At 39.7% G+C, this 27,838-nt stretch overlaps 1 protein-coding gene across 2 annotated transcripts in view; it reads left to right on the forward strand.

The window, feature by feature from the left end:
* adgrd2 (adhesion G protein-coupled receptor D2) overlaps positions 1-27,838 on the forward strand; it is a 78,792-nt gene that overhangs the window by 18,265 nt on the left and 32,689 nt on the right. For both annotated transcript variants that reach the window (XM_039804373.1, XM_039804374.1), the window contains exons 7-15: positions 3,222-3,515; positions 7,060-7,171; positions 17,264-17,398; positions 18,880-18,985; positions 24,929-25,034; positions 25,120-25,175; positions 25,376-25,502; positions 25,651-25,754; positions 26,167-26,269. In XM_039804373.1, the coding sequence (XP_039660307.1) occupies positions 3,222-3,515; positions 7,060-7,171; positions 17,264-17,398; positions 18,880-18,985; positions 24,929-25,034; positions 25,120-25,175; positions 25,376-25,502; positions 25,651-25,754; positions 26,167-26,269 (1,143 nt within the window). The remainder of the gene's footprint in view (positions 1-3,221; positions 3,516-7,059; positions 7,172-17,263; positions 17,399-18,879; positions 18,986-24,928; positions 25,035-25,119; positions 25,176-25,375; positions 25,503-25,650; positions 25,755-26,166; positions 26,270-27,838) is intronic.

The raw sequence follows: 27,838 nt of genomic DNA on the forward strand, positions 1-27,838 counted from the left end.
CCTGGTATAAACTGCAGAATCATCTTAAATTAGACTACCTATCAACATTGATCCAGTTTAAAATTAGGAAAAAGGATTACTTGAGTACTAAATGCACATGTGCTGCTACCTAGCGCTGCTGGTGATTATGTGGAGATGATGTTAATTTGCCAACTTTTTTTCTTTTATGTTGTCTGTTTTTGCTGTATATTTTAAATATGGAACTTTTGTACTGCTGTCTTGGCCAGGACTCCCTTGAAAAAGAGATTATGAATCTCAATGGGATTTCTCTCTAAGGTTAAATAAAAAAATAATAAAAAATAAAAAAAGAAGCCAAATGTTCTGAGTTGAAATGAATTAGAGATGTTCCGATACTGATACCAGTAACAGGGTTATTTTTTCAGAGAGTAACCATTTTCTGGGTTATAGGGCTAATATTTTGACCCAATTCCTGGATTGTTTGGGTTGCTGGGTTATTTTTCAGAGTAACCCATGTTCTGGGTTATAGGGTTCTCTCTCTCTCTCTCTCTCTCTCTCTCTCTCTCTCTCTCTCTCTCTCTCTCTCTCTCTATGTATATGTATAATGTATTTTTTGTTGGAGGGGTGTATTTTATGGAGTTATTATATTATCATGTCAACATAGTTTATAATATGAACAATCACACTTGTGTGTTGTGTACATTATGATAAAATAAAACAGTATCAGCAGTAAGTATTTAACTAAGAAATAGAAAAAATAAGTTCATATATTAAACCCTTGCCCCTATAACATACACATCAGTCTGCCAGAAATTCAGAAGAAGAGGAAGAAGAAACACCTCCTTCCTTCTCTACCCCCGTAGAAGAAGAACGCCCCCTCTCTCAGAGGAGGGGCGGGACTGTTGATACAACGTATGTACATATCGTCATTTCAGAGCGAAGGAACTACTCATCCCATAAACCACCGCACACTAGATGAGTAACTTAGTATTTGAAGTAATGCAGGAAGTGTGCATTTAGTTTCCATGCTTATTGTGTTTCCACAACGATGTTAGTGAGTAAATCTACTGGCCACCACACCATAACAGAGGAGTGGGATGTGTCAGATGAGAATGCAGAGGTTTGCCATGGCTGTGAAAAAAAAAGAAAACAACAATGTCCATCTGTATGTCTTTGTCAAATGCAAACCAGTACAGTGAATTGTTGGGCACGGTCATCCCTTTTTTCCCATATTTCTTTCCCCCATATCATTTTGGAGAAGTTAGTTATTATTTGTGACCCAACTCCTGGGTTAAAAATGGCCCAGGACCAACTAATTTCTGGGTTATTTCAACCCAGAAAATGGGGTTGTTCTTTTGACCTAGAAGTTGGGTTATTTTAACCAAACATTTGGTCAGGTATTTAACCCAGAAGTTGGGTTATTTTAACCCAACATTTGGGTCAAGTATTTAACCCACAGAAGTTGGGTCAAAAAGAGTAACCCAATTTTCTGGGTTGAAATAACACAGAAATTAGTTGGTCCTGGGCCATTTTTAACCCAGGAGTTGGGTCACAAATAACCTAACTAACTTCTCCAAAATGATATGGGGGAAAGAAATATGGGAAAAAAGGGATGACCCTGCCCTGGTCCCTTTTTAACCCAGGAGTTGGGTAAAAAATAACCCATAATGGGTTATTTTAAAGACTTTTTAGAGTGTAGTTAAAGAAACCAATAACTGATATTTTGAACCGATATGCATTTACGGTGAAAATTAAAAGATTTCGGAATGTTATAAACTCCAACACAAAACTTTGTTTCAATGCTTTAGGCAATTATTTAATAAATGAAAAACTTTTAACATAACACACAGTAAAAGAGAGTCAGATAGTGTTGTGGGCGGGACATTAAGTCAGACTCAGTGGTGACTGAAACCGAAGCAGAGGGACAGACACAGAGCTGTAGCCGAGCCAAAGTGGCACACTTTTGAATTCATTAACTTTATCGGTTTATCAGGCAAATACAAAGCAGATACAGATAATCTAGCCTGGCTCCGCCCTCATACGTACTTACGCTCAATTTTCATTTTCCTTCAGTACTCCATCTGGGTTTGCGGTATATTCTTGGGTTTTCTCCATAGACAGTATTCTCCGGCCAAATATTTGGCTGTCCAATCAGCGAAGAGAGGGAGTGGCTGAGAACGATGATATTGAGGACGTGCGCTAGAAAAATGTGAGCGAAGCCATTCGGTCCATTGTGGCAACGCTGCCGAATATCCAGAAGTTAAAGCCCAAGCAAGAACAATATTTGCTGAGTTGTGTTGGTGGCCATGATATTGTGGTCCCCCACGGGGTTCGGGAAAAGTTTGATTTTCCAGCTCGCTCCGTTAGTGGTGAAGGAGTTGGCTAAGGCTAACGCTAACTCTAGCAATGCTAATGCTAAACATAAGCCGATAGTTGTTGTCGGTCTCCCCTCTTGTTGCACATGCGCATGACATACGTCACGTCACAACGTCACGATGAAACATTAGCGATTGGTCATGGCAGATCCAGAGTGGCTCTGGGCAGATCCAATAGTTTTGAACTTCAAAAGAGTACCCGCCTTCAAGGAAGTTAAAACTTGTCAATGGAGAGGGGCCAGACTCTCTGTACAAATGAAATGGACCAGAGTCTGGTAGGACCAGGCTACAGATAATCTGTAAACTGCCAAAAAACGGCCCGATAATTGGCCAGGGACGATAATTGGTCTATACCTAATATCAGGATTTCCACGGGGTCTTAAATAGTCTAAAATTGGAAAATCAAGAAGCCTTATAAAGTCTCAAATTTACTGAAGTATTGTGTTCTAGGTCTTAAATAATTTTAAACAGGTTTTCATTTTCCTATACGTCCATGCAACGCTTTTGCTGTATTAGGACTACAAATGAGACCAACATGCAACTTTTATTGCAGCCAATCAGCTTTTGTGTTATTGGCGCGAGTCTCTTTCCGATTGTACCACAGAGACATAAAACCGATTTTATTCTTCAGCTATGGGGATGTGCAAGTTTAGCGATATTTGGAAAAAAAAAATTAATTTAGGGCTTAGTTGATAGTTATAGTATACTAACTTTCATTCATAATGGTCTTAAAAAGGTTTTAAAAAGTCTTAAATTTGACTTAGTGAAACCTGCAGAAACTCTGAATATGTATGCACCAAACCAAAGAAAATTCCTAGTAAGTGCTACTTACCCAGCAATAAATCTTTTCTGAATCTGATTGTGATTCTCCTCCCCCTCCTCCCCCAGGCGATGCTGGGGCAGCAGCCGTCAGGGCTGGACAGCCTGGCCCAGGCATCCGCCCTGCTGGACATCTCTGTCCAGGCCCTGGAGGACACGCAGCAGGAAGGGCTGCAGCCGACAGACATGGTGTCCCTCATCCAGCTGCTGTCTCTGGCTGCTGACGCCCCCCCCACACAGCCACTCAGCGGGGCCACCAACCACAGCCAGGACACCATCCGGGAGCTCAGCCAGCACTTCATCAGCGTGGCCGACAGCATCATCAGCCAAGACAACGGCCTCAAGTGGGAGGCCATCAAAGAGGTAGCACGTCTACAGTAGCACGCACCATTCTCACGTTGTCTTTCGCCCTGATGCATGTGCTTTGGGTTTTAACAATTTTGATTACAATTCCAATTCTTCCTTTTGATTCCGGTTCTCAGTGGCGCCGACATTATTTTCTTCTTCTGTGAGACGTGCAACGCATCTACTGATAACAATGCGTAAATGTGCACTGGAGCAGCAGCCGACAGCAGCTCTGTTCTGCTCTCTGCTCTGTTCACAGAACCAATTTTTTTCTTTGATTATAAGTTATTTAGTCTATTTGCACGACGTTCCACTTCTGGGATTGTTTCGTGGCCGCTGGAAATTTTGGTTTGGTTTCACACCTGGAAAAATCAAAGTGTACCAAATTGCATCATTACAAATCAGGCAAGAACGTCGAGCCCTCTTATTGGTCGGATATGTCTGGGGGCGGGAGCAAGAAAGTAAATACAGGAAGAAGGTCCTGTGTCCTGGTCTATTGGTCAAACCAGCTCATTTCATTAAAATGATCAGTCTTGCATTGCCAGACCTTATTTCACAGTGCTGCAGAGGAGGATCTGGCTAGTCCACTCAGCATTCTGGATTGGGAGAAAAACGTGCTCTGGTTTATTGGCATTTTTTTAAACCAATCACAATTGTCTTAGGGGGGGCCGGACGGAGCCACGGTGCCTCTGCAGTATAGCCTCGGAAAGGAACTTGTTTTGGTGGAACATGTGTAAGTTCAAATATAATATATTATATAATTTCACAGATAAGAGGAACATTTTATTCTGATTTTTCAACGTTAAAATAAAGCCACACTTTAGAGCTGCGCTTACTGTGCTCCGTGGCTGCAAAACAACAAACGCCAGGAAGGATGGCGGCCTGCCACGGAAACCCAAACTTGCACGTGTTTAATGTGGAACCGATGAACGTATTTGAAACCAAGGTTGCGTCGGAAATCAGTCATTTTCAACATCACTTCCTGATATCCTCCTTGCGGTTGAAGATGCGTAACCATGGTATCCCATCTCGACCTCGGCTCTAGCAGCATCACCAGATAACGCTTACTTGTAAATTACTCAGAGAAGTAAATAACTAGACCATCAGTAAATTAGAGCGTTATTGACGTTACAGAGCTCCTTGGTTGCTGTCCGTTATGAACGTTGTCGTTACTACCGCATTGCATAGTGGGGTATTATGTCGGCGTAGTGTCCAGCATTGAATACTGTAATATTTTACAGGAAATGGTATGGAATTCATGTAGCATTGGTTTCACACTAAGGTTTCGGACATTCAAAAAAATCTCACATACTGTTTTAGCTACTAAATAGCATGTTAGTATGGCATTTTGGACGTAGGCCAAATTTCTGAGAGATTCCAATAAAAAAACGATTCCAATGGAATTGTAATTTTTTAAACGATTCCAAGTTGGATCCGGTTGTTGATGCCCAATCCTTCATGTAGATGCATGTAGAGTTTGCAAATATGTGCAGTTTGTGTATTGTATTTACATCTGAAATATCATAGATTTAGAAATGATATCAATTTTGATAATTTCTCCAGGAGAAAAAAATTATATTACACTACATTTACAGTTAAATAGGCTATTCTACAGGCATACAACACAATGTATTTTAATAGCCATGATCCAGTCGGTCTAGCTCTTAGAGACAGTCAAAAACCCAATTTAAAAATCTTCAAAGGAATAGATTTTTAAATCATAAAGGCACTACAAGTTATCCAAATTAAATTAAAATGATACGTTTACAAGTATTTCTTCTTTTACCCAAGAAGTTGAAAAACTGCTCCTCCTGTATACTGGGATTACTTTCAATGCCCATAATCTCAACACCCTTTCACAACTCTTTGGATACTGCTTACATTCGCTGTCAATCAAGGCAATGCAGGCCTGTTTTAGTTCATATTTCAAGTTCATCTTTTTGATATTTATTTTGTCTGGAAGGCACTGGCTTGAGAGCTTTTATTTCTAAGCTTTTTGTTGTATATATCCTATAATTGTTACTTTATATAGAAAAGGGTTTTCTGAAAGGGGTGCTCCAGCGATGTACTGTAGTGTTGCACTTCCATCGCGTTGTTGGCTGTAAAAGAGACAGATTACAACAGGAAAGGTCCAATTTTATGTCTCTACGCCAGGGGTCTTCAACATTTTTTAAGCCAAGGACCCCTTAACTGAGAGAGAGACGGATATACTACATATATTGTATAAAATGAAGTTGGATATTAAACTGGGCCTACAATAATGTGTAGGGTGGCCTAAAGCCTTTATACCTACATTTTTAGTGCATAGAATACTACGCTATCAAAATAATTATTGTTGGCATGATTTTGAAAAAATAATATTTAAATTCTCAACATAAATGTGGCACAGTGAACCCTTTGGGATTAACTGTATCTGTGGATGGCTACCTTAGTGACAGTGTTAACTATAGGCATGTAAGCCCATCATCAGTGGGGATTTATGCTTGCTAATAATATGTTGGATACATGTAAAGACATTTTTTTAATTTAAAAAAAAAAAAGAAAAATTTGGAGGCCCCCCGGCAGTGACTCTGAGGACCCCCTAGTGGTCCCGGACCCCCTGTTGAAGATCTCTGCTCTACGCCTTAAAATAAGTGCTATAACTGTATCCTAGCAGATAGATAGATAGATAGATAGATAGATAGATAGATAGATAGATAGATAGATAGATAGATAGATAGATAGATAGATAGATATTTCTGCTTTAAAGCACTAGAGGGCAGTATGCTTCTATGGATACACTATTGTAACAGCTCATCATCAGCACCGGAATGATGAAGTTACCACAAGAATAGCAGAACAGAGCTGACAGATGCTATGGTAGCATCTATATGTATTGATTAAGGCATAAATCGTCCAATTTTCACATTCTGAATTTCGGATCCAAAACAGAATTCAGACAGGAAACCAAGCTCTAAGCCAGTCAACAGTTAAAGTACATTGCTTTCTCTCCCAACACCATTACCAAGTCTTTTTTTGTCACTTCTGCCTCTGCACTAACTGATGTGTGCACAGTTTGATGAGGTTGCCTCATGACAAGTGTTGTTTCTCTCAGCGCTTGGCTCCCCCTCCCTCCCAGGCCTCTCAGCGCTCCAAGGCCACCTCAGCCCCAGACTCAATGGAAGAGCAGCACTCTGCTCAAAACCGTGGTTGTACTCATCCACAAACCTCCCTCGCTCTGCCCCCAGCTCTATCTCCAAGGCTCGGCTCTTATAAACAGACAATGGCAGAAGCCACAATTGTACCCATCAATATAGGCCAATCTGTGTGTGTGTGTGTGTGTGTGTGTGTGTGTGTGTGTGTGTGTGTGTGTGTGTGTGTGTGTGTGTGTGTGTGTGTGTGTGTGTGTATGTGTGTGGCCTCAACTGTGTGTACACACTCTGGCAAACAGTTATGTTGCTGAAAGGCACTGTGGCACTTGAATGGCCGTTTTTTGAAATGTACCTTTTCAGCTTTGACGACTGTGTTCAGCAGGGCAGAGTGGATGAGTGTTGCCGCTGCTAAGACGCTCTGTGTGTTTTAGGTGGTGAACGGCCCAATGGATGTGGTCAAGAGTATTGACCGGATGTTGACCAGCCTGAGCCCTCGCTTGCTGGAGGAGACTGATCGCCTGACCATTAACAGACCCAACATCAGTGAGTCACAGACACACACAGACACACACACACACACACACACACACACACACACACACACACACACACACACACACACACACACACACACACACACACACACTAACATATTAAAGCCTGAAAAAAATATAGCAAAGGAATTTTTGTACAAATGGATGACACATTCGAGCCAGCTCTGGGTTCATCATAAAGGGCATTTAGAAAATTGGCTGCACTGAAGATGCCAAATGAATATGGTCCATTCACTAATAGTAACATTATAATCACACAGTATACACCTTAATACACCTGTTTCATGGATGATATATATATATATATATATATATATATATATATATATATATATATATATATATATATATATACACGATAAACATAAAGTTTGGACACCCTTCTCTCTCAATGTTTCATTGTGTTTCTTTTTTTTCATGACTATTTACATTGTAGATTCTCACTGAAGGCATCAAAACTATAAATGAACACATATGGAATTATGTGCTTAACAAAAAGTGTGTGAAATAACTGAAAACATGTCTTATATTTTAGATTCTTCCACAGTAGCCACCCTTTGCTTTTTATTAATAAGGGAAAAAATTCCACTAATTAACCCCTGACAAAGCACACCTGTGAAGTGAAAACCATTTCAGGTGACTACCTCATGAAGCTCATTGAGAGAACACCAAGGGTTTGCAGAGTTATCAAAAAAGCAAAGGGTGGCTACTTTGAGGAATCTAAAATATAAGACATGTTTTCAGTTGTTTCACACTTTTTTGTTAAGTACATAATTCCATATGTGTTCATTCATAGTTTTGATGCCTTCAGTGAGAATCTACAACGTAAATAGTCATGAAAATAAAGAAACACATTGAATGAGAAGGTGTGTCCAAACTTTTGGCCTGTACTGTATGTATGTATGTATGTATATATATGTGTATATATATATATATATATATATATAGAGAGAGAGATTATGGCATGCAGTTCAGCAATTTATATAAAATGTGTTTAGTTCTAGTATATGGAATGAAAGTCAACATTTTTGGAATATATGGAATTAAACCTATATATCTATCTATATCTATATCTATATCTATATCTATATATATATATATATATATATATATATATATATAATGAAAGGAGCTAGGAGAAGGCCTAGGGTAAGACCCAGGACTAGGTGGAGGGAGTATATCACCCTGGCCTGGGAGCGCCTCGGGATCCCCCAGTTAGAGCTGGTTAATGTGGCTCGAGAAGGGAAGTTTGGGGTCCCCTGCTGGAGCTGCTGCCCAGCGATGGAGGGATGGATCCCATGGAATTGTTTCTTTATTGGCATCGTTTCGAATCCGATCATCGGTTCCAAGTTAACACGTGCCAAGTGTTGGATAGAGCAGAGTGAGCGGCGCTCTAAAGTGTGGCTTTATTTTACGTTGAATAAGCACGGTAAAACTGTAAATCATTACCACTGAATCAGAATAAAGTGTTTCTCTTATTTGTGAAATTCTATAACGAACTCTTCTTTTACTGTTACCTGTCGAACATTTTGACTTCAGTTTGGTTTAAATTACAGAGGTTCGGTGATATGGAATGCTTTATCTCCACTCCTCTGGAACCAGATCCCAGTTTTGGTTCGGAGGCAGACACCGTCTCCACATTTAAGAGTAAGCTTTAAAGTGCCCATATTATGAAAAAAACACTTTTTCTGGTATTTGGGGTGTTCTTTTGTGTCTCTGGTGCTTCCACACACATACAAACTTTGAAAAAAATCCATCCATGCTGTTTTGAGTGAGATACAGGTTTCTGAATGTGTCCTGCCTTCAGTCTCCTAGTGAGCTGTTCAAAATCGGCTCGGACTGTGACGTCACAATCCGAAATGAGCTGGCTAACCGCAACCGTTAGCTCGTAGCGTTAGCATTAGCATGCTAACGCTAATGCTAACACTAGCATGATACCTCGTTCTCAATAGCAAAGCACTGCTACAACACACACAAGTTCACCATAATCTACAAAAGAACTACTTACATGTGCGCCCTCATTTAGAAGTCTCCCAGCTAATCCTGCCTTGTAACTAGGGTTGGGTACCGAAACTCGGTGCCAATAGGGAACCGGTGCCGACGTAAACGGTAGTAACGAGACCGAATAAGAACAAAAGTTTCGGTGCCTCATTTCGGTGCTTGACTTTACACTACACCTGACAGTATGTAACGTTAGCCTACCTTTAGCTAGCAGCTGGATTAAACACCGGTAAAATGCTGACAGCTAACGTTAAACAGTGTAAAGTGTGACTGTATTTCACTGTGGAGGACTTCAACAGCGGGATGTAACAGTCTGCAATGCAGCGCAGCAGCTGCCGTTGTCGGAATTCATAGATATACAGTATGTTTATATGGTCGGAATTAAACAACACAGACGGTGCGTTCACTTGCAGCTGCCGTTGTCGGAATTAAACAACACAGACGGTGCGTTCACTTGCAGCTGCCATTGTCGGAATTAAACAACACAGACGGTGCATTCACTTAAAACAGGTAGCCTCGTGGTGCATTCACAGTAATTGTAAAATACCCTTTTCCCATCTGGGGTTCAACAGCAATATACTGGTGAAATAAGTTATTGTTATAGTTATTACATTATTATTAAATCTTTAATTTTGACCATGGCCTTAGCAATAAACAAGTCAGACTGTTGTTTTTTCTTCTTCTTTTTTTTTTAACTTTATTGAAAAGTACCGGTTCAGGCACCGTTTAGGCACCGGCACCGTTTTAAAAGTATCGATTTAGCACCGGAATTGAAAAAAAACCAAACGATACCCAACCCTACTTGTAACTGACTGAAGTTGGAGAAACAGCCTTTCTTTTACTTCTATGGAGCTAGCTAGCTGACATGCTCTACATCTGAGCTACTGAGCATGTGCGAGTGCAATCAAAGGTAGTACAGAAGAAGAAGAAGAAAAGAGGTCTCACTCTGTAGCTAAAACAGGTGAAAAGAGGATCTACAGCAGTGAGAGAGAGCTGTGCAGTACAAAAATATGAAAAAAATTTTTTTTTTTTTAAAAAAAAAAAAAATTTTTTTTTTTGGGGGGGTTTTTTTTTTTTTTTAATTGAGTAGATATGTATTGGAGAATGACCAGATTAAGCCCCTCTTAGGTTTTTCTGCATCTCTCCGTCACCATCTTTTGATTGATTATGTGTATAGTAATCTGTAGTATTTGTATATGTGTAAAACAATAAACTAAACTATTAACTAACTACTAAAATAAGCATGTGACCCGTTTCAACTCCACCTCTCAAAGAATCGGAATCGAGAATCGATGAAACTGGAATCAAAAGGAAGAATCGGAATTGAAATCAGAATTGTTAAAATCAAAGCGATGCCCAACCCTACTCACTCATAATGTCACACTTGTTGTAGCATCAACATCCGTACGGACTACATTCATCATCGTTTTTATTGAATATATTCTGACTTTGATTCCGTATATTCAGACTTCACGTTTATATTCTCATTTGCTGATTGGCATGCCATAATCTTGTTTATCCAGTTTGGTTAGGATATCAATATCAAAGTATATTTACGTAGCTCTGGTCATTAGTTCTATGACCAGAGTAATTGCAATATAATGTGGAACCAATGTTGTTGTGTTACCAATTACCAATAAAAGCAATAAAACCCAATAAAACCCATGTTGTGTGTGTGTGCGTGCGCGTGCATGTGTGCGTGCGTGCAATGACAGAGCTAGGCTCATAGTTCCATTTATACATATAAATTGTATATAAGAAATTATGAGTTCTGAATGAATGAATTCCTTTCCAAGGTGAGCCCACAGTTGTATGTTGTTGTATTGAACTGGATTATACTTCAGGGTGTAACTTTGGTTCGAGAAGTGTGTGTGTGTGTGTGTGTGTGTGTGTGTGTGTGTGTGTGTGTGTGTGTGTGTGTGGGATGACAGAGCTAGGCTCATAGTTCCATAGATACATGTCAATTGGATACAACAAATTATGAGTTCTGAATGAATGAATTCCTTTCCAAGGTGAGCCCACAGTTGTATATGTTGTTGTATTGGACTGGATTGTACTTAAGGGAATAACTTTGGTTCGAGAAGTGTGTGTGTGTGTTTGTGGGGGGGGGGGTGGGCAAAAGCAGGGGTCTGGGGGTCCTCCGCCAGAAAAATACGGTGGCCCTGAGAGGCCACAACACGCAACATTAAGAAAACGCACACAAATAGACCACAGCACTCAACAATAAGAAAACGCACGCAAATAAACCACAGCACGCAACAATAAGAAAACACACACAAATAAATCACAGCATGCAATAATAAGAAAACACATGCAAATAGGCCACAACACAACGGAAGTGTTTTCAGGGGACACTTTTAAGTGATGCACACGCAGCTGCAGAGATGTGGCGTTTCTCAATCTCAAGAATGCAAAGAAAGGACTTGTGTTCTTGGGGAGAACGTTCTTGCTGGTTGTTCTTGGAAGATTGAACTTGCAAGTTTACAAGCACAGAAAACGCTGTTAACACTTTTAGACAATACGTTATTTCTGGTTTTGCGCAACATCCCCAGCACAGAGGCTACCTGCAGGGCTCCAAAATACCAGCTAGAATTAAAAACCACAACAATATAACCACTTTGTATTTAAACAATCTCCGGACAAGAAAACCTCACAATGTTACAACTATTGCAATAATATTGAAAACTAAAACTTATTGAGCTTTGATTTTATTGTTTATGGTTTAGCTCAAACACCCCTAACTTATTCAAAAGAGAGGAACGCGATCCTGACTATTAGTTTATTAGTTTAAGTCAATTTAAATTATAAAAAGAAGCCTATGCACTGGCGTGTCCTAGGTGTCCCTATTAGTGTTATGTGGAATTATCTTTTCTATATTATTGTAGTGCAATGTAAATGCCTAGGGACAACAGATGGAAATTATCAATTCAAATTGTAAAGGTTGGTGTCTCCCCTTTAGTCTACATAACATGCCATAGCATGTTACCACTTTATGTACAACTGTTCATTTATCATACAGACTGAAACTCAACTTGTAATAAATCAGAAAACAAACACACCAAAAAAGTATGAACTAAATACTAAATATAATGTATATAGCCTATGTCATAATTTAAACACGTCTCCCGATGAGTGTGTGTGTGTGTGTGTGTGTGTGTGTGTGTGTGTGTGTGTGTGTGTGTGTGTGTGTGTGTGTGTGTGTGTGTGTGTGTGTGTGTGTGTGTGTGAGACGGCCCAGCCAGCGAGGTTGTTAAGCCTGGAAGGCTTGTGGAGTTTAACTCCGAAAAGGCAGCTAACCACAGGTTCCCGTTAATCTTATGATGGACATGTGTTGTGATATTTAAACAAACGATCTGTCAACGGCAAAATAAAAGCCTTTTATTTACGAGAGCGGTCTGAGAAACCTCCGGCTTACAGTGGGGTCTCCGAGCACGACTGTCCGAGCGACGAGCTAGCGGCCCCGACAGGCGCTAGCTGGCTGTCGTGTCACTTTATGGAGCTTCTCAATTCCGAAAACTTTGAAGCAAATTGTCAATTTAGCAATGATTTTCGCAAGACTGCCTATATTCGAAATCTAAAGAGTTCATTTCTCGCCTAAAACTTTCTCAGAAGTGAATTTAGTGATGAATAAAATTCTTTAAATTGTCCTGTTGTTGGTCTGTCTATGTACCGGAAATGCCAATGGTTGAGGCACGTGTGCATCACTTAAAAGTGTTCCCTGGAAACACTGCCGTTGTGGTGTGGGCTATTTGCGTGTTTTTTCTTATAGTCGCGTGCTGTGGTTTATTTGCGTGTGTTTTGTTATTAGTGCGTGCTGTGGTTTATTTGCGTTTATACCATGGTCTGGGTGAATACTCGATTCTGATTGGCTGCAGGGTGTCCATTAAAAAGTGATGTAGGACACCTAGTAAAGGAGTTCCGGTGAAACTGACTGTTTACTGTTCTAAATGCGCTACATTAAATCAATAAGGAAATGTGGATTTATTATTTCCAACTCGTCCTCTGAACACCACAGGATGGCGCTAATTCTTCGTTTACTGTTCTAAATGAATGAACACCACAGGATGGCGCTAAAACACACAGGCTGCAATAAGTAAGTTATACTGGCCCTCTGGACTGACTGTTTCACAGCGAATAACGTTATCTCACATCCCGTTCACTGTTCAGCTCGCTGCTTCAGGCTGCGCCGCTGCAGCCGACAGTAAAGTTACACAACGCAGATCAAATTCTTCGTAAAAGTCGTTATATTGTTTTGGGGACAATGACATGGCTGGATAGCTAGCTTGTCTTGTTGTTCAACATACTGTCAAATTATTTTTACTGATTGCCAAATGTACACAATGTTATTGACTTTGGATCTTGCTAGGATAGCGTTAGCTTTCTGGCTCGTAGCTAAACTGAAGGGTTCTATCAGCTGAGCGGACTATATAAATATCTCCGGTTGCTAAGGGAGGCAAGTCGTATCTAAGGTTCTTCCTAATTCCTGGTGGAGAGAACAACGTTTGCATTGCATAAGAACCTGATGGATGGGAATGATTGTTCCAGGTATTAGTCAAACCGTCCGGCGTAACCAGGGAAACGGAGTTATTGTTTGGATAAACTTTAGATTTCGATTGTAAAACTAATTAAAATGTGAACTAATGTTTTAAAAATATATTATTTGGCAAGTGACCATGGTATAAGCGGGTTAATGCCCTTCGAGGTGTCCATTGTCAGGTATTATGTCGGACGCGTCGGACGGTTCACGCCTCGCCGTCGTACATTAATACCTGACAATGGACACCTCGTCGGGCATTAACCCTTACGTATTTTCTTATTATTGCGTGCTGTGGTTTAGTTGCGTGTGTTTTCTTATTATTGCGTGCTGTGGTTTATTTGCTTGTGTTATCTTATTGTTGTGTGCATTTTCACAGTAGAAATGTTTTCTATTTGAATCCCATTTCCTGCATTTCTACATAAGTTTAGAGACTTAAATTATATATATATATATATATATATATATATATATATATATATATATATATAAATAAAATAATAATTAAGTTGATCATTATGATAAATTCTTTCAGAAAGAATAGTACTAAACTATGTATAAGAAAAAGATGTCTTACTTTCTTTATTGTTTAAAATAGGGGCTGATCACCAAGGAATAATATAATATCAAACGGATTTGAAAGTGGGGCGAACACAAACGGGATTTTATAAAGTGGGTGGGGGGCATGTCCCCATCTGTCCCCAGTGGAAATTACACCTTAGATCATACTGAAAAGTGTTCCTGTGTTTTGTCCACCACCACTTACATACAATGAGGGAGGCAGAATTTGAGAAAAACCTTCAAAATGAAATCCAACATACCACACCACTAGCCACTTGCATTGTGATGATTTGTTCATAGAACTTTTAAACCTCAATTTTTCTTTTAAGGTGTCCAATTTTTAAACAATCAAGTAGATTTCTGAGATAAAATAAAGTACTGGCTTCGTAAAACCCAGCAGAACTATGCTGAAGTTGCCATGGCAACACTGTTCCAACTCAGATTAATCAATCTTGATTAACATTCAAACCATTACTGTTATTTTCATAGGGTTGTTAGTTACAAAAATGTCTGGTGAGAAGCAAAGAAACCTGACATGACATGAGGAAAATATATATTTTAAAGGAAATACGATTTGACACAATTAGTTTTGCTCAAATCTTTTTATTTATGTTTTCATCTTTCAATGTCAGTACGAAACAAAACAGAGCATCTCTGAACCGTCATCCCACCCTCACGCAACTCATGAAACACAGAAAGGGAAGAGAATGTTTTTTTTTCTTTACCATCAACAAAGAAAAAATGTCAGAAAAAGGATGCAAGAGGAGTTAGGAGACTTTCAGTTGTGTGTGTGTGTGTGTGTGTGTGTGTGTGTGTGTGTGTGTGTGTTGCGGGGGAAATGTTGAGCAAGTTGAGCGAAAATCTAACTTTCTAGAGTTTAATATTATACATAGAGCGGCCTTTCCATTGGGGTAGTGAGAAAACTTGCTTTTGACAAAATCTTTCATTTAGAAAAAAAAGAAAGATGCGAAAGTTAGATAAGTGATATTTTGTGCAAAGCTCAGTTAAAGATGAGCAAATCCTGTCTTCATACAAATCCATAATAATTTAGTTCCTAAGCCATTATTGAACCAAGTTCTGAATGCTGAGCCTGTACTTGGAGGTTTAAAAAAAGCTGCGTTGAGTATTGGAAGATTAGAAGGTCTCTGCAGTCCAAAGTCTTTTCTAAATTCAATCCATCTTTTGAGAGAGTTAGTCACGACTGGATTGGTGTTAAATGTGGAAGGGAGAGAGAGTGGGATCGTAGCATAGAATGTAACGAAATTTGTGAGACTGCCTTTTCCAAAGAACTCCAAGCATTGTCAGAACTGCTGCCCATCCATTAGGTTTTTCAAATGTTGGTTGCCCAGTGTAGGGCTAGCCCACCCGTACGTTTGGGGAGTTGCAGGTCTGATTTCCGGGTGTGAACAGGTTTATTTCCCCACAGGAATTCGGACATTGTTTTGTCTAATTTAACAAAAACATGCTTTTGTAATGAGTACAGGAATATGCTGCAAAATATATGAGAACTTGGGCATAGAGTGCGGATCGGGCCACATTTTTTTGTCCGAGCCCGGCCCGCGTCCAGCAGAGCAGTAACCGAACCCGACCCCAGCCCGACAGGCATTAAGATATTTATGTCCGAGCCCAACCCGAGCCTGACACAGTTCAAATCTCGTTTTTTTCTCATACTAATGTACTAATGTAAGTTTGTTTGTGCGGAAAAAACGCTTTTATTAAGCAACTGTAGGAAGGCATTCGGAAATGTCAACAGATGAGCGCATCAGCGCACACTGGGCAACAAGCACACGTTAACACACCTACATAATAAGCTGTTTTAAATTTAAAATGTTCAATGCCTTATCGCGCTGATGTGACTGATCCCGACCCAAATTTTTAAATATCTGTCCGTCAGGCTCAGGTCGGGTATGCATCCTCTACTTGGGCAAAACAATGATTTAAATTAAGCTTATTTGAGCGGTCAGTGACAGAGGCATGGCACACCAGCAGTCTAGATCCTCTTCTGCTTTATTAGCCAAAGGAGTCTTTACCAAAAACATCAGACACACTTGTAATGAAGCCGTATTTTTCTCGCAAGCTTTTTGGGAGGGGGGGGCTTAGTGATTGGATGAATGATCATGATCTGTCTATCACGTCAGACATCGTTTTGAACAAACAGTCCCGGCCATTACACACGTAAACAATGCCCCTAACTGCCAGTAGCTCCTCTCTAAGCACCGATTGGTTTCGGTAAGCTGGAAGTTCAGACACAAACACATTACTGAAAGCAAGGCAAGATGGATTTTCATGTGACGTGATCCTGTGATTCTTGCATGATCTCGTGATATCACGAGAATCCAGCTGCCGTGCAAGGTATGAAATTTGTAAAGGGAACACTTGTCAGTGCTTGTGCAACGTAGCTTGAGAGCTACCTTTGCAAAGGCGCGCCATATTTTTCTCCCAAGCCACTCTTTACAAGCTTTTCAGGAGGGGGACTTAAAGAGAGTTTTAGACAGAGGGTGGATACAGGTAACCTTACACGCCAGATGGTTTGTTAACCCAGAACTATCTGAGAAACTATCATTGGAACCTGTGTGGAAAAGGGCAGGCACCTTACAAAAATACCTGACAAGTGAATGGATTAACCATCAGTCTATCACGTCAGACATTGTTGTTTTGAACAAACAGTTCTGGCCATCACACACCTAAACCACGCCCGTAGCTGTTCGGTATAGTGTATAGTTCGGTAAGATGGTAGTTCAGACACAAACCTATTACTTAAAGCCAGGAATCCTGTGTGATCCTGTGATTTTCGCATGATCTCATGATATCGTGAGAATCCAGCTGCCGTGCAAAGGTAGGGATGTAGAAACCCAAAATGCAGGTATGAACCTAAAAATGTCTCCTTTAATAATGTGACTTAAGACAGTATGCACTTTCTTAAGACTCTTCATGCAGAGAAATTGAACATTAACTCTTTTCTCTTTGTTGTCCTGTCTTCTTCAGAACTGGAGATGCAGCAGCAGATGCTGCAGGAAGGATCCAGAGGCTCAAGTTTCTGTGGGCCTGAGACAGGGAAACACACCAACCTAGACTGTATTTCAGTCCCACATCAGAAGATACAAGATCTCCGTAACAATGGTAGGATAATGCCATTAAATTATCAATTATCCACTTGCACTAATAATAATTTATACTTTATTAATCTCCTTAATCCCGCAGGGGAAATTAAAAACAATTCACACATTAGAAGACACACACAAGAATTACACACAGGCCTGGAATAGACACACATGTGCTGTACCTATTAATGCACAAATGGAGGGATGTCAGAGTGACGGGGCAGCAGCTGTCAATGGACAGTTCCAGGATTGTTCAGGTGCCGCAGGAAATTCCGCCAGATGTCCTTCATTTTGGCCGGATGTCCGTTACCTTCCTCTTTCTGTGTTTTGGAATTTTAAACTCCTGGGGATTTATGAGGACTATGGTTAACTGCTCCTCAGATCTCTGCGAGGTAAATATGCTACAATATTAACATGCAAACTGGACAGTGCTAAACTAAGGATGATTTTGGAAACTCATTTAAATATTCCATATTATTTATGTTAATGAGATTTTGTCTAATTATTTGCATCTGGTGGGTGGAGCTGCAAAAAAGCTAGCATATTGTGTTTGAAACGTTTTTTACGTATATATGAAATTTAAACAAATCAAAGGACTGTTTTTATGAGGATATAAGGGAACCTTCAGCTAATGAGAAACCGGAATCATTGTGTTAAGAAATGTGTTTTCAAGGAATAACTTACTAATAAGTCTATATCTAATTATATAATATATATATAATTCCGCCGGATGTCTTTTACCTTCCTCTTTCTTTGTGTTGGAATTTTAAACTCGGGTGGATTTATGAGGACTATGGTTAACTGCTCCTCAGATCTCTGCAGGGTAAATCCAGACAGCTAGCTAGACTATCTGTCCAATCTGAGTTTTCTGTTGCACGATTAAAACAACATTTGAACGTTCAACCAAAACAAGTTCCTTCCCGAGACAATTTTTTTAGAGGCACGCCAGCGCTTAGCACCGCCCAAGACGATTGTGATTGGTTTAAAGAAATGCCAATAAACCAGAGCACGTTTTTCCATGTAGACTAGCCAGACCCTCCTCCGCAGCGTTGTGGAGGAGGGTCTGGCAATGGGAGACTAGGGGTTCGGTGCCTTACTCAAGAAGAAAGACAGTTGTGTGAACTGGCACCTCTCCAGCTACCAGTCCACACTTTGGTACCCTCCAAAAGTACCCTCCAGTTCCCAACCCATCTCCCTACAGACTCAGCCACTCCCATAAACAGACTCATATATCACAAGGATGAGTGTTTGCAAAGAGAGGAGACATTTCATTAACCTATGTCTTGCAAGTCAACGACAAACTTGAGGTGAATGCATGTATAGCATAATTACACTCCCAAGGTCTTGCTGTAAAGTGTAGATGGAGGCGCATTGTTGGGTTTTGAGGTAACCATTTATCTTGAAAAATGAGTGATCCTAAATTTCTTAACTCTGTTTTTTTTTGGCTGTCTGTTGCAAGCTGAAGAAATGCCTCATCTTGCTGTTGTGTTGAATGTGCAGGCTTCCATAAGCTCACGTTGGTCAACACGTGGTACGGCTCTTTGCGGCCTTTCAATCCGGAGGGGAACCTCACCATGGTCCCTACTGTCACCGATGGCAGCCAGAGGTAACCTACAAGCATGGAAATGAACGCTTTTTGTTTAATTCATGTCATTTTCTACTGTGGGCCTAACATTCCCACACCTGTCACAGTAGTGCATGTTTTGTACACCACATAATGAAAACTGAAAAGCAGAGGTGGGTAGTAACGAGTTACATTTACTCCGTTACATTTACTTGAGTAAGTTTTTGAAATAATTATACTTCCAGGAGTAGTTTTAAATCACTATACTTTTTACTTTTACTTGAGTAGATTTGTGAAGAAGAAACTGTACTCTTACTCCGCTACATTAGGCCACAATGAGCTCGTTACTTTTCTTTTTACCTCTTTGGTATTCTACTCGTCAGTGTTTTTATCCCCCCCGCGTTTCCCTCATTTTAATGTTTTATTTTGACAGAGAGAGAGACTTCCGCTAAAGGCTCTACCACGTGGCTGTGTTTCACCAATCAAACGTAGTTGTGCAGTCTCGTCACGTGACCATACTCAATCTCATCGGCAGGATGGGTTAGATCAACACGTCCTGGATTTCTTTCAGTTACCCGGCTTCACCTAACCTAACAACCGTGGTCCCGCAAGCTGTGTCACGACCACTGACATATATAACGGTGTTTAACAACTAGTTCAATCAACTCAGGGTTTCCCAATCTAGCGGCGCGTGTTTACATAAAAGAGGCGATGTTTGCACAACATGACCAATAGCCACATATTTTACATAAGAAGAGCAAACTATAATTCTACATAAATATGAAGAACACAGACACGGTTTTACAGACAAAACGCAATACAGTCGCTGCTTCCTGAAACAGGAGGACAGCTGGCAAAAAGAAATAAATAGGCGACGCTGTAGATGCGTAGGCTAGCCTACATCACAACGCTTATCAATATCACTTCCCCATCAGTCAGGCACAACATCTGACCATAATTACACTTGTGCTTTCCATAAACTGTCGTTGCTTTAGCCTATTATTTCAGTTGCAACCCTGGCAGTGGAAGCGATTATGAGAGCAAATAAAAAATATAAAAAACATAATTCAAACCGCTGTGCGCATTGGCGACACACGGCTCAAGAAGCCGACAAATAGCCCATATGTAATTAAAATCCCATTAAAATCTATATATTTCATAAATATACCCATCAGGGAATGTTAACAGGGTTGTCGGTCTCTAAATGTTTTTTGTATGAGCGCACTCTCTCTCTCTCTCTCTCTCTCTCTCTCTCTCTCTCTCCTCACACCGCCGCCTGATCTTCTAAGAACGGTGATTCCCGTTATCAATCGAGTATTGATTGGTCAGTAGGCGGTGCTTTTACACCGGTTGATCTCTGATCTCCAACTTAACCTGCTCCCGACCAGGTTAGGCGTCCAGCATGAGTTACCACGGCGACTGAACCCGGTAACAAGTGATCCACCTTCGTGATACAGAAAACCAAATCTTGCTTCGTAGTACAGGCCTCTGGCCTCATAATGAAAGCATGTTTACCTTAGTAAAAGTGCCAAACAGCAGCTACATTACCTTGTTCTAGTTCTGCCTGCAGAGCCTGGTAAAAAAAGTATAAAGGTTTGGAAATTTGTGTTACTTGTGCTTATTTTTTTTTTCATGTATTATTATTTTATTGATTTTATTTTTTATGTATTTGAATTTACCTGGATTATTTGAATTTAAGATATTTTGTAATTAATTAATTAATTTTAATTTATTTTATGGATTGGATGAACTATAATTTCCCTAAAGATGATTATTTTGAATTTTTGTCTGTCTGATTGAATGTTTGTGTTAAAAAAAAATAAACCAGACATTACTCAACAGTTACTTAGTACTTGAGTAGTTTTTTCACCAAGTACTTTTTTACTCTTACTCAAGTAATTATTTGGATGACTACTTTTTACTTTTACTTGAGTCATATTATTCTGAAATAGCAGTACTTTTACTTGAGTACAATTTTTGGCTACTCTACCCACCTCTGCTGATAAGTGGTTTTGTCCACCAAAATATTGATTAGGCCTTCACTTTTTTCAAAACTGATCTGAAAGAAATAGTTGAAATGACTACGACCTCTTATCACCGCATTACTGTATGTCTAGATGTCATGTAATGTGATAAAATGACATGTCCACCACGGAAACAATTTAGGTTTAGGCAACCCAACTATTTGGTTAGGTTTAGGAAAGGAACATGGTTTGGGGTCAAAATAAGTACTTAAGTTAAGTATGTTACCTTGGCTACGTGTTACATATTTTGATTTACCTTTGATTTAACAAAAGGTTAATCAAAAAAGTCAACGTTGACTTTTGGTTCCACACGGGACATGAACAGCGGCCTCTTGGGTAAAAGTCCCGTGTTTGTTTGACCCATTCCTACCAACACAGACTTTATCGCTCTTTATACAACTCACCTGACGTTGAGAAGGGGCTGTGTTGAACCAGACATAGCCTACTTATGTCCACCACGACAAAGGATCCTAATTGACTTTCCATTAGCATTGTTTCCTTGGTGCTGGCACGTAATTTTAACACATGACTTGCTACCACCATGTAATGCACAGTTAAGAGTAGGGTTGCACAATTAATCACAATTTTATCGAAATCACAATATGGACTAGTGCAATATCCAAATCGCAGGTGGGGCGCAATATTTGTTGAAGGCAATTTATGTGTCAAAGCATACGTCCCAGCCAACAATTCGTATCCTACAGGCTAAAGAAAGTAGTTTGGTACAGAAAATCACACTATAATCATTTTAATTATTTTAATTTTAATATTTTTCAATGAAAATAAGAATAATGATATGAAAATGATGATTCCCTCCAATATCGTAAATCAAATTGCAATATCAGTAAAAATAATCACAATTAGAAATTTCCCTCATATCGTGCAGCCCTAGTTAAGAGGTTGTGGTCATTTCACGTATTTCTGAGACTTCAGTCTGCTCATGTCCCAAAATGTTTGTTGTTGTCTAGAATCAGGCACTATATGTTCCAGAACTACACTGACTTTCTGTTTAATCCACCTCCTTACCTATTCTGCCCTACAAAGCCAAAAGACCTTAACTCGCCAGAGTGTGAAATTGGGAAAATTACTTTAAAGTTATCTTACTGTCCTGACAATTGAGTTATAGGTATAATATTGTAATTTTCACATTTTGTAGTGTATACCTGTATTAATCTATCTACAAAAAAATTTGACCTTTGACCCTTTTTCGGAAGTTACTGTATTCTGCCTTAGCATTGCCCACAAAATGACAATCGGTCATACCAAGGCAAAAGACCTTAACTTCTATTTTGTAGCACAATGTTATGATAACAATGATAATTTTTACTTAAAATGTAAACAATATTAATCCTATTGGACTCAGTATGATACAAATGGCTTCACATTTATCAACATCATATGAAAATGATATATCAATAAATTTTTTTCTGTATTTCATACTCTTACTACCACACAGGCAGTCGCATGATTGATTCGCACACTCTGACAGACATTAGAATTAAGAATGAGCGTGTTTTGATGTTTTAATGCATATAAAGCATCTTCTTCTGTTTGGATATGAGGCACTAATTTAGACTCCTTGCAAGAATGAAGACCTGAACATAAAGATGCCGTCATTCACGTGCATATTAAGTAGCCACGTTGGTTTGTTTTGATCTTATAATACATTCATAGATGCTCTGCAGAGAGGATGGTTAGTTTAGCCAGCAGTTATCATAACAAGAATGTGTCCACATTTCAAGATTTGTGGCAAACGATAAACAGTTAGACTACAAATCGACAGCTTTTGTCTTAGCTTGTTTGTCAAAATTCGCTATTTAGAGTAGAGTAGAGCTGTGTTTGTGTAAAGAGCGCGGTGGACGAGAGTGGACCCAGACAGAGATTGAAGTATATCGCTTCCTATGCCTGTAGACAGGTGTGTGGATATTGATATGTATTTACTTTTAGGTTTTATTGTAGCCTACTTACATTAACGAGCGTAGCGGTATTTTTCCCAAAGGTACATGTGCGTCGTCCTCTGCTGTGTGTGTGTGTGCGTACGCGTGTGTGTGTGTGTGTGTGTGTGTGTGTGCGTGCAGCGCGGGCAGCACATTAACAGAGTACCTTAACTCTTAACCATTCTGAAGCGCCATGAAACTAAGACAAAGAACCGTAGGCTTAACTGATGTTACGATATTCTGCCTTGGCTTCTCTACGGCTTTTGAAGTTACGGCAAAGACAGCACACAATTTTCTCCCCAAAACAATAAAATTGACTCATGATATTTGTCCACATGACAAAGCAGATCTTTAATATTCCAAAAATGACAATAACTCATTTTCGACCAAAATTGAGTTACGGTCCTTTCGCTTTGCACGGCAGTATTGTCATCATAGATAAAGCACAAATATTGAATAACAATGGCTCCATTTAGCCATTTAGCTGTGCCAGTAAGTAATGCTAATGAGCTATCTTAAATCTCATGCAGCTATGATTCATTTTATTTGTTCCACCTATGTTTGACAAGTTAGTATGTCTGCTCAGACAATGGTCCATAGTCCATTTCATTACTTTGTGGTAATGTCTGAAGTTCTACCATGGACTCTGTAACATTTTTTGTAGAAACAATGCCTTGGTTACCTTGTTTCAAGCCATTCTAGCGTGGTATAGAAAGCCTGCAGGAAGACTCAGTTCGATTTGTGCCAGTTCTCCTTAATATTCAAAGAGCTAAGCTGCTTGACTCTGAGTGGCTAACAGCTAGCCAATGAGAGCCTGGCTGTCAGAATCCTTTACCCAGCGCAACTGGGCGAGCTCATGAATAGTAATGAGCTCAGGCAACATGATGTCAGACTGACCAGCTTTTGCAATTGGCCTGATTTCTGTGCTTATTTCTTTTCAGTGGCTAGAGCTGACAGAGGAGGTAGCAGTTCATTTTCACATTCACCACATAACACAAAACACATATGGACCTAACATATTTTAAAAAATACAAGTAAAAACGGTTTTGTGTAGCAGGGCATCTTTAAGATGCTTGGCACATTTTCAACACCTCGTTAAAATAAAGTTCTACTTGAGCTTGTGGAATAAAGGTATCAACCTACATAACAGGCTAAGAGTTAAGTTACTCTATGCTACAGCATTAGCATGCAAACTGGACAGTGCTAAACTAGGGATGATTTTGGAAACTAATTTAAATATTCCATATTATTTATGTTAATGAGATTTTGTCTAATTATTTGCATCTGGTGGGTGGAGCTGCATAAAAGCTAGCATATTGTGTTTGAAACGTTTTTTACGTATATATGAAATTTAAACAAATCAAAGGACTGTTTTTATGAGGATATAAGGGAACCTTCAGCTAATGAGAAACCGGAATCATTGTGTTAAGAAACGTGTTTTCATGGAATAACTTACTAATAAGTCTATATCTATATCTAAGTCTATAATTCCGCCGGATGTCCTTTACCTTCCTCTTTCTTTGTGTTGGAATTTTAAACTCGGGTGGATTTGTGAGGACTATGGTTAACTGCTCCTCAGATCTCTGCAGGGTAAATCCAGACAGCTAGCTAGACTTTCTGTCCAATCTGAGTTTTCTGTTGCATGACTAAAACAACCTTTGAACGTACACGTTCCACCAAAACAAGTTACTTTCCAAGGCTATTTTGCAGCGGCACCGTGGCTCTGTCCGGCGCTTAGTGATTGGTTTAAAGAAATGCCAATAAACCAGAGCACGTTTTTCTCCCACCCCCAAAATGCTGTGTGGACTAGCCAGACCCTCCTGTGCAGTGCTGTGGAGGAAGGTCTGGCAATGAGAGACTACTTACTAATTTACTTGCAAAAACAAATGTAAATTATATTTTTTTCTTTCTTTCTTTCTTGTTGTTTCTTATAGTAAACCATATTCTAAATATTCGTCCATTTGGGGGTATAGCTTGCTCTTTGTGTTCATTTTTTTAATGTGTGAATTTGTGTCCATAACCAGGTATTTGGGCACCATCCTGGGCTCTTCTGTCATGTCCACCACAGTGCTGGGAGACGACCAGCCGGTTAGCACAGCAGTTCGCTTCCAGCTCCAGCACAGAGTACAGGTTAGCAAAATCTCCCAAATCTCAACCATTCTTTTTTCTTAATTCAATATCATATTCCTTATATACTTTTCGATATTTATTACAGAATCCCGCTGGTACTGTGTATGATCCAGTGTGTGCCTTCTGGGATTTTGATCTCACGTAAGTATCAATGAACGTTTTGAAAAAGTGTGGGCAATTTGGAGGCCTCATATTTATCTGTAATACCAAAGTTATCTTACCTGTTTCATCAAAAGAATGGGACAAATGCTGCAAAAACCTTTGGACAGGAGAACATTGTCATTTTTGGCATTCCTGTGTGCATGTAGATATGTAAGAATGTGCTGTTTGTGTCTCACTAGTCCCGAGGGCGGTGGGTGGTGGAATACCAAAGGCTGTGATGTAGTCTCCAAAGAATATGGATACACTGTGTGCTACTGCAACCACACCACCAATTTTGCATTGCTGCTGCAGGTTTATGAAGCCCAGGTAACATTGCTTTCTCCAATTATCATTGTGTATTTTGTGTAGACTTTCATCTACAGTATGCGCTGCAATTTATAGCTCATCCTTTGTGTGTTTGTGTGTGTGTGTGTGTGTGTGTGTGTGTGTGTGTGTGTGCGTGTGTGCATGCCAGAGGAGCCCGGAGAACGAAAAAGCTCTGCAAGTGCTGACGTTCATCGGCTGTGGAGTGTCTCTGTGTGGCCTCCTCTTCACCTTCATCCTCTTCATCGCTGTGGGGTGAGTCACTCACATCTCAGAGTGCACTCTGTGAAGCGCAGAGGGTGAAAAGCATTTCATACAACCCTCGCAGATTCACATCAATAAAAAAAATGAAAAAAAAAACAGCACCGCAGTGACAACATTTTTGAGATGGGAACTATTACGAGATTTTCACTCAAATATAGTATGCTGAGTGTGTTTACATGGATGGATGGATGGATGTGTGTGTGTGTGTGTGGTGTGTACTTGGGTATTAAGTGGCTAGGGGAGAGTAGATATTTTGTGAGGATTTGTGGACCACAGTCAAATTGTTTCTCTTTATTTACCAATGGACTGCACTGAGGTGTTGCGTAGGTGAAATTGAAGATGATGTCAGATTTCACTCAATATTCTAAAGTGTGTGCGTGTGCGCATGTGCGTGTGTGTGCAGTGTCCCTAAATCCGACCGTACCACCGTCCATAAGAACCTGATCGTGGCTTTGGGCCTAGCTGAGTTGCTGCTGATGTGCAGTGACTGGGCGTCTGCCAATGAGGTGAGATTCCACTCATGACACATTTGAAGTTCTTCTCAAAACAAAAATGTGCTTCTAGACAATCACATTTCTCAGCCCGAGTTTAGAACAAGACTGGGCTGGAGGCAGTGGCGCCGGCAGGATTCTATTCCATAGTACGCACAAAACCATACGCCTGCTGCAACGGTTTGCTACGCCTGAAACCAGCTGTTCTTATCAGGCTACATTTACATTGCTATGTTTTGGTTTAAAAACGAATATCTTTTGCTACGTTTGCCCCTCTCATACCCCCTGCTCTGGCGTTTCAGAGCCCCTAAACCGGAGTCATTTGGAAACACTTCTGACCCCAACAAAAGATGGGATAGAAGTGCAATGCCTCACTCTGTAGCAAAAACAGAGACCTGAACACACAGGGTGAAAAGAGGAGCTGCAGCAATGTGCAGTACAACAAAAATATGGTGTTTTTTGAAAATTAAACCATGTAAACCTATTCTGGTACAACCTCAATATAAAATTATGAACCTGAAAATGAGCATAATATGAGCACTTTAAACAAAACAAGACATTCACCGTTACATTAATACTTCCACATTGTCAATACAATAAATAAACACATAATTCAACATTATCAATAAAATATAGTACATAAACAACACAAAATTAACCCACATTCACAACCCTACTATCATATGCAGTTTAAGATGATATCTTTTTGAGTAATTGCTAATTTTAGTCTCTTATTAAAACCGATCTCACTTGTTATTTTTTTTAAATGCAGTGATAATATGTTCCTATACATTTCAGTTTTCTTCATGGCATTCCCATAAAGGCATGTCTAGTGTTGTGATAGTGCTTGTCATGTGTGTGTTAGCTCTGAGTATAAGTGTGTAGGTAGAGACAGATTTTTCTTTAACTGTATACTGGACCAGGCTATATGTCAGTTTAGTTTTTCTTCTAATGTTAAAATATTATGCTGAAGCATTTTGTAAAACCCTAGGCTTCAGGCTGTTGCAACAGTTAAGTAGTGTGATGGCTGAAGGAGACACATCTCTTATTTACTGATTTACTGATCTGTTATGTCCATGACAGCTATTCAAGTGTTATTCAACAGAAATGCATGAAAACAAAAGCAACACGGAAGAAAATTAATGATATAGAGTAAGAAATAACGGCATGTTCCATGCAGCATCTGAGCAGCTGACTTCATATGCAGCTAAACAGTCTGGGAGAGACAACATGTTCTTTACTCAGCGTAAGAAATAACTAAATGTAGCAAATCATAATTGCCATATTTGCAACAAGGCACCATTAAGTATCAATTTGTGGTAGACAGCGTTTCACAAAGTTTATAGAGCTTCCCCTTAACCCCCAACTTTCAAAGCGGCGTGACTTTTAAGGGAGTCTGGGCACTGGGGTCAATCCTCTAAGGATCAAATTGTGTTCACTGTTCAATTAAATTAAATTTTATTTATAGTATCAAATCATAACAAGAGTATTCTCAAGACCAGGCTCTTGGTGGGTGGTTGTCTGACGGTGCCGGTTGGAGGTGTGATGAACTGTGGCAATTACAGTATAGTCACAATTAAGATA

The sequence above is a fragment of the Perca fluviatilis genome, chromosome 6 (genome assembly GCF_010015445.1).
Source record: "Perca fluviatilis chromosome 6, GENO_Pfluv_1.0, whole genome shotgun sequence".
Taxonomy (NCBI): Eukaryota; Metazoa; Chordata; class Actinopteri; order Perciformes; family Percidae; genus Perca; species Perca fluviatilis.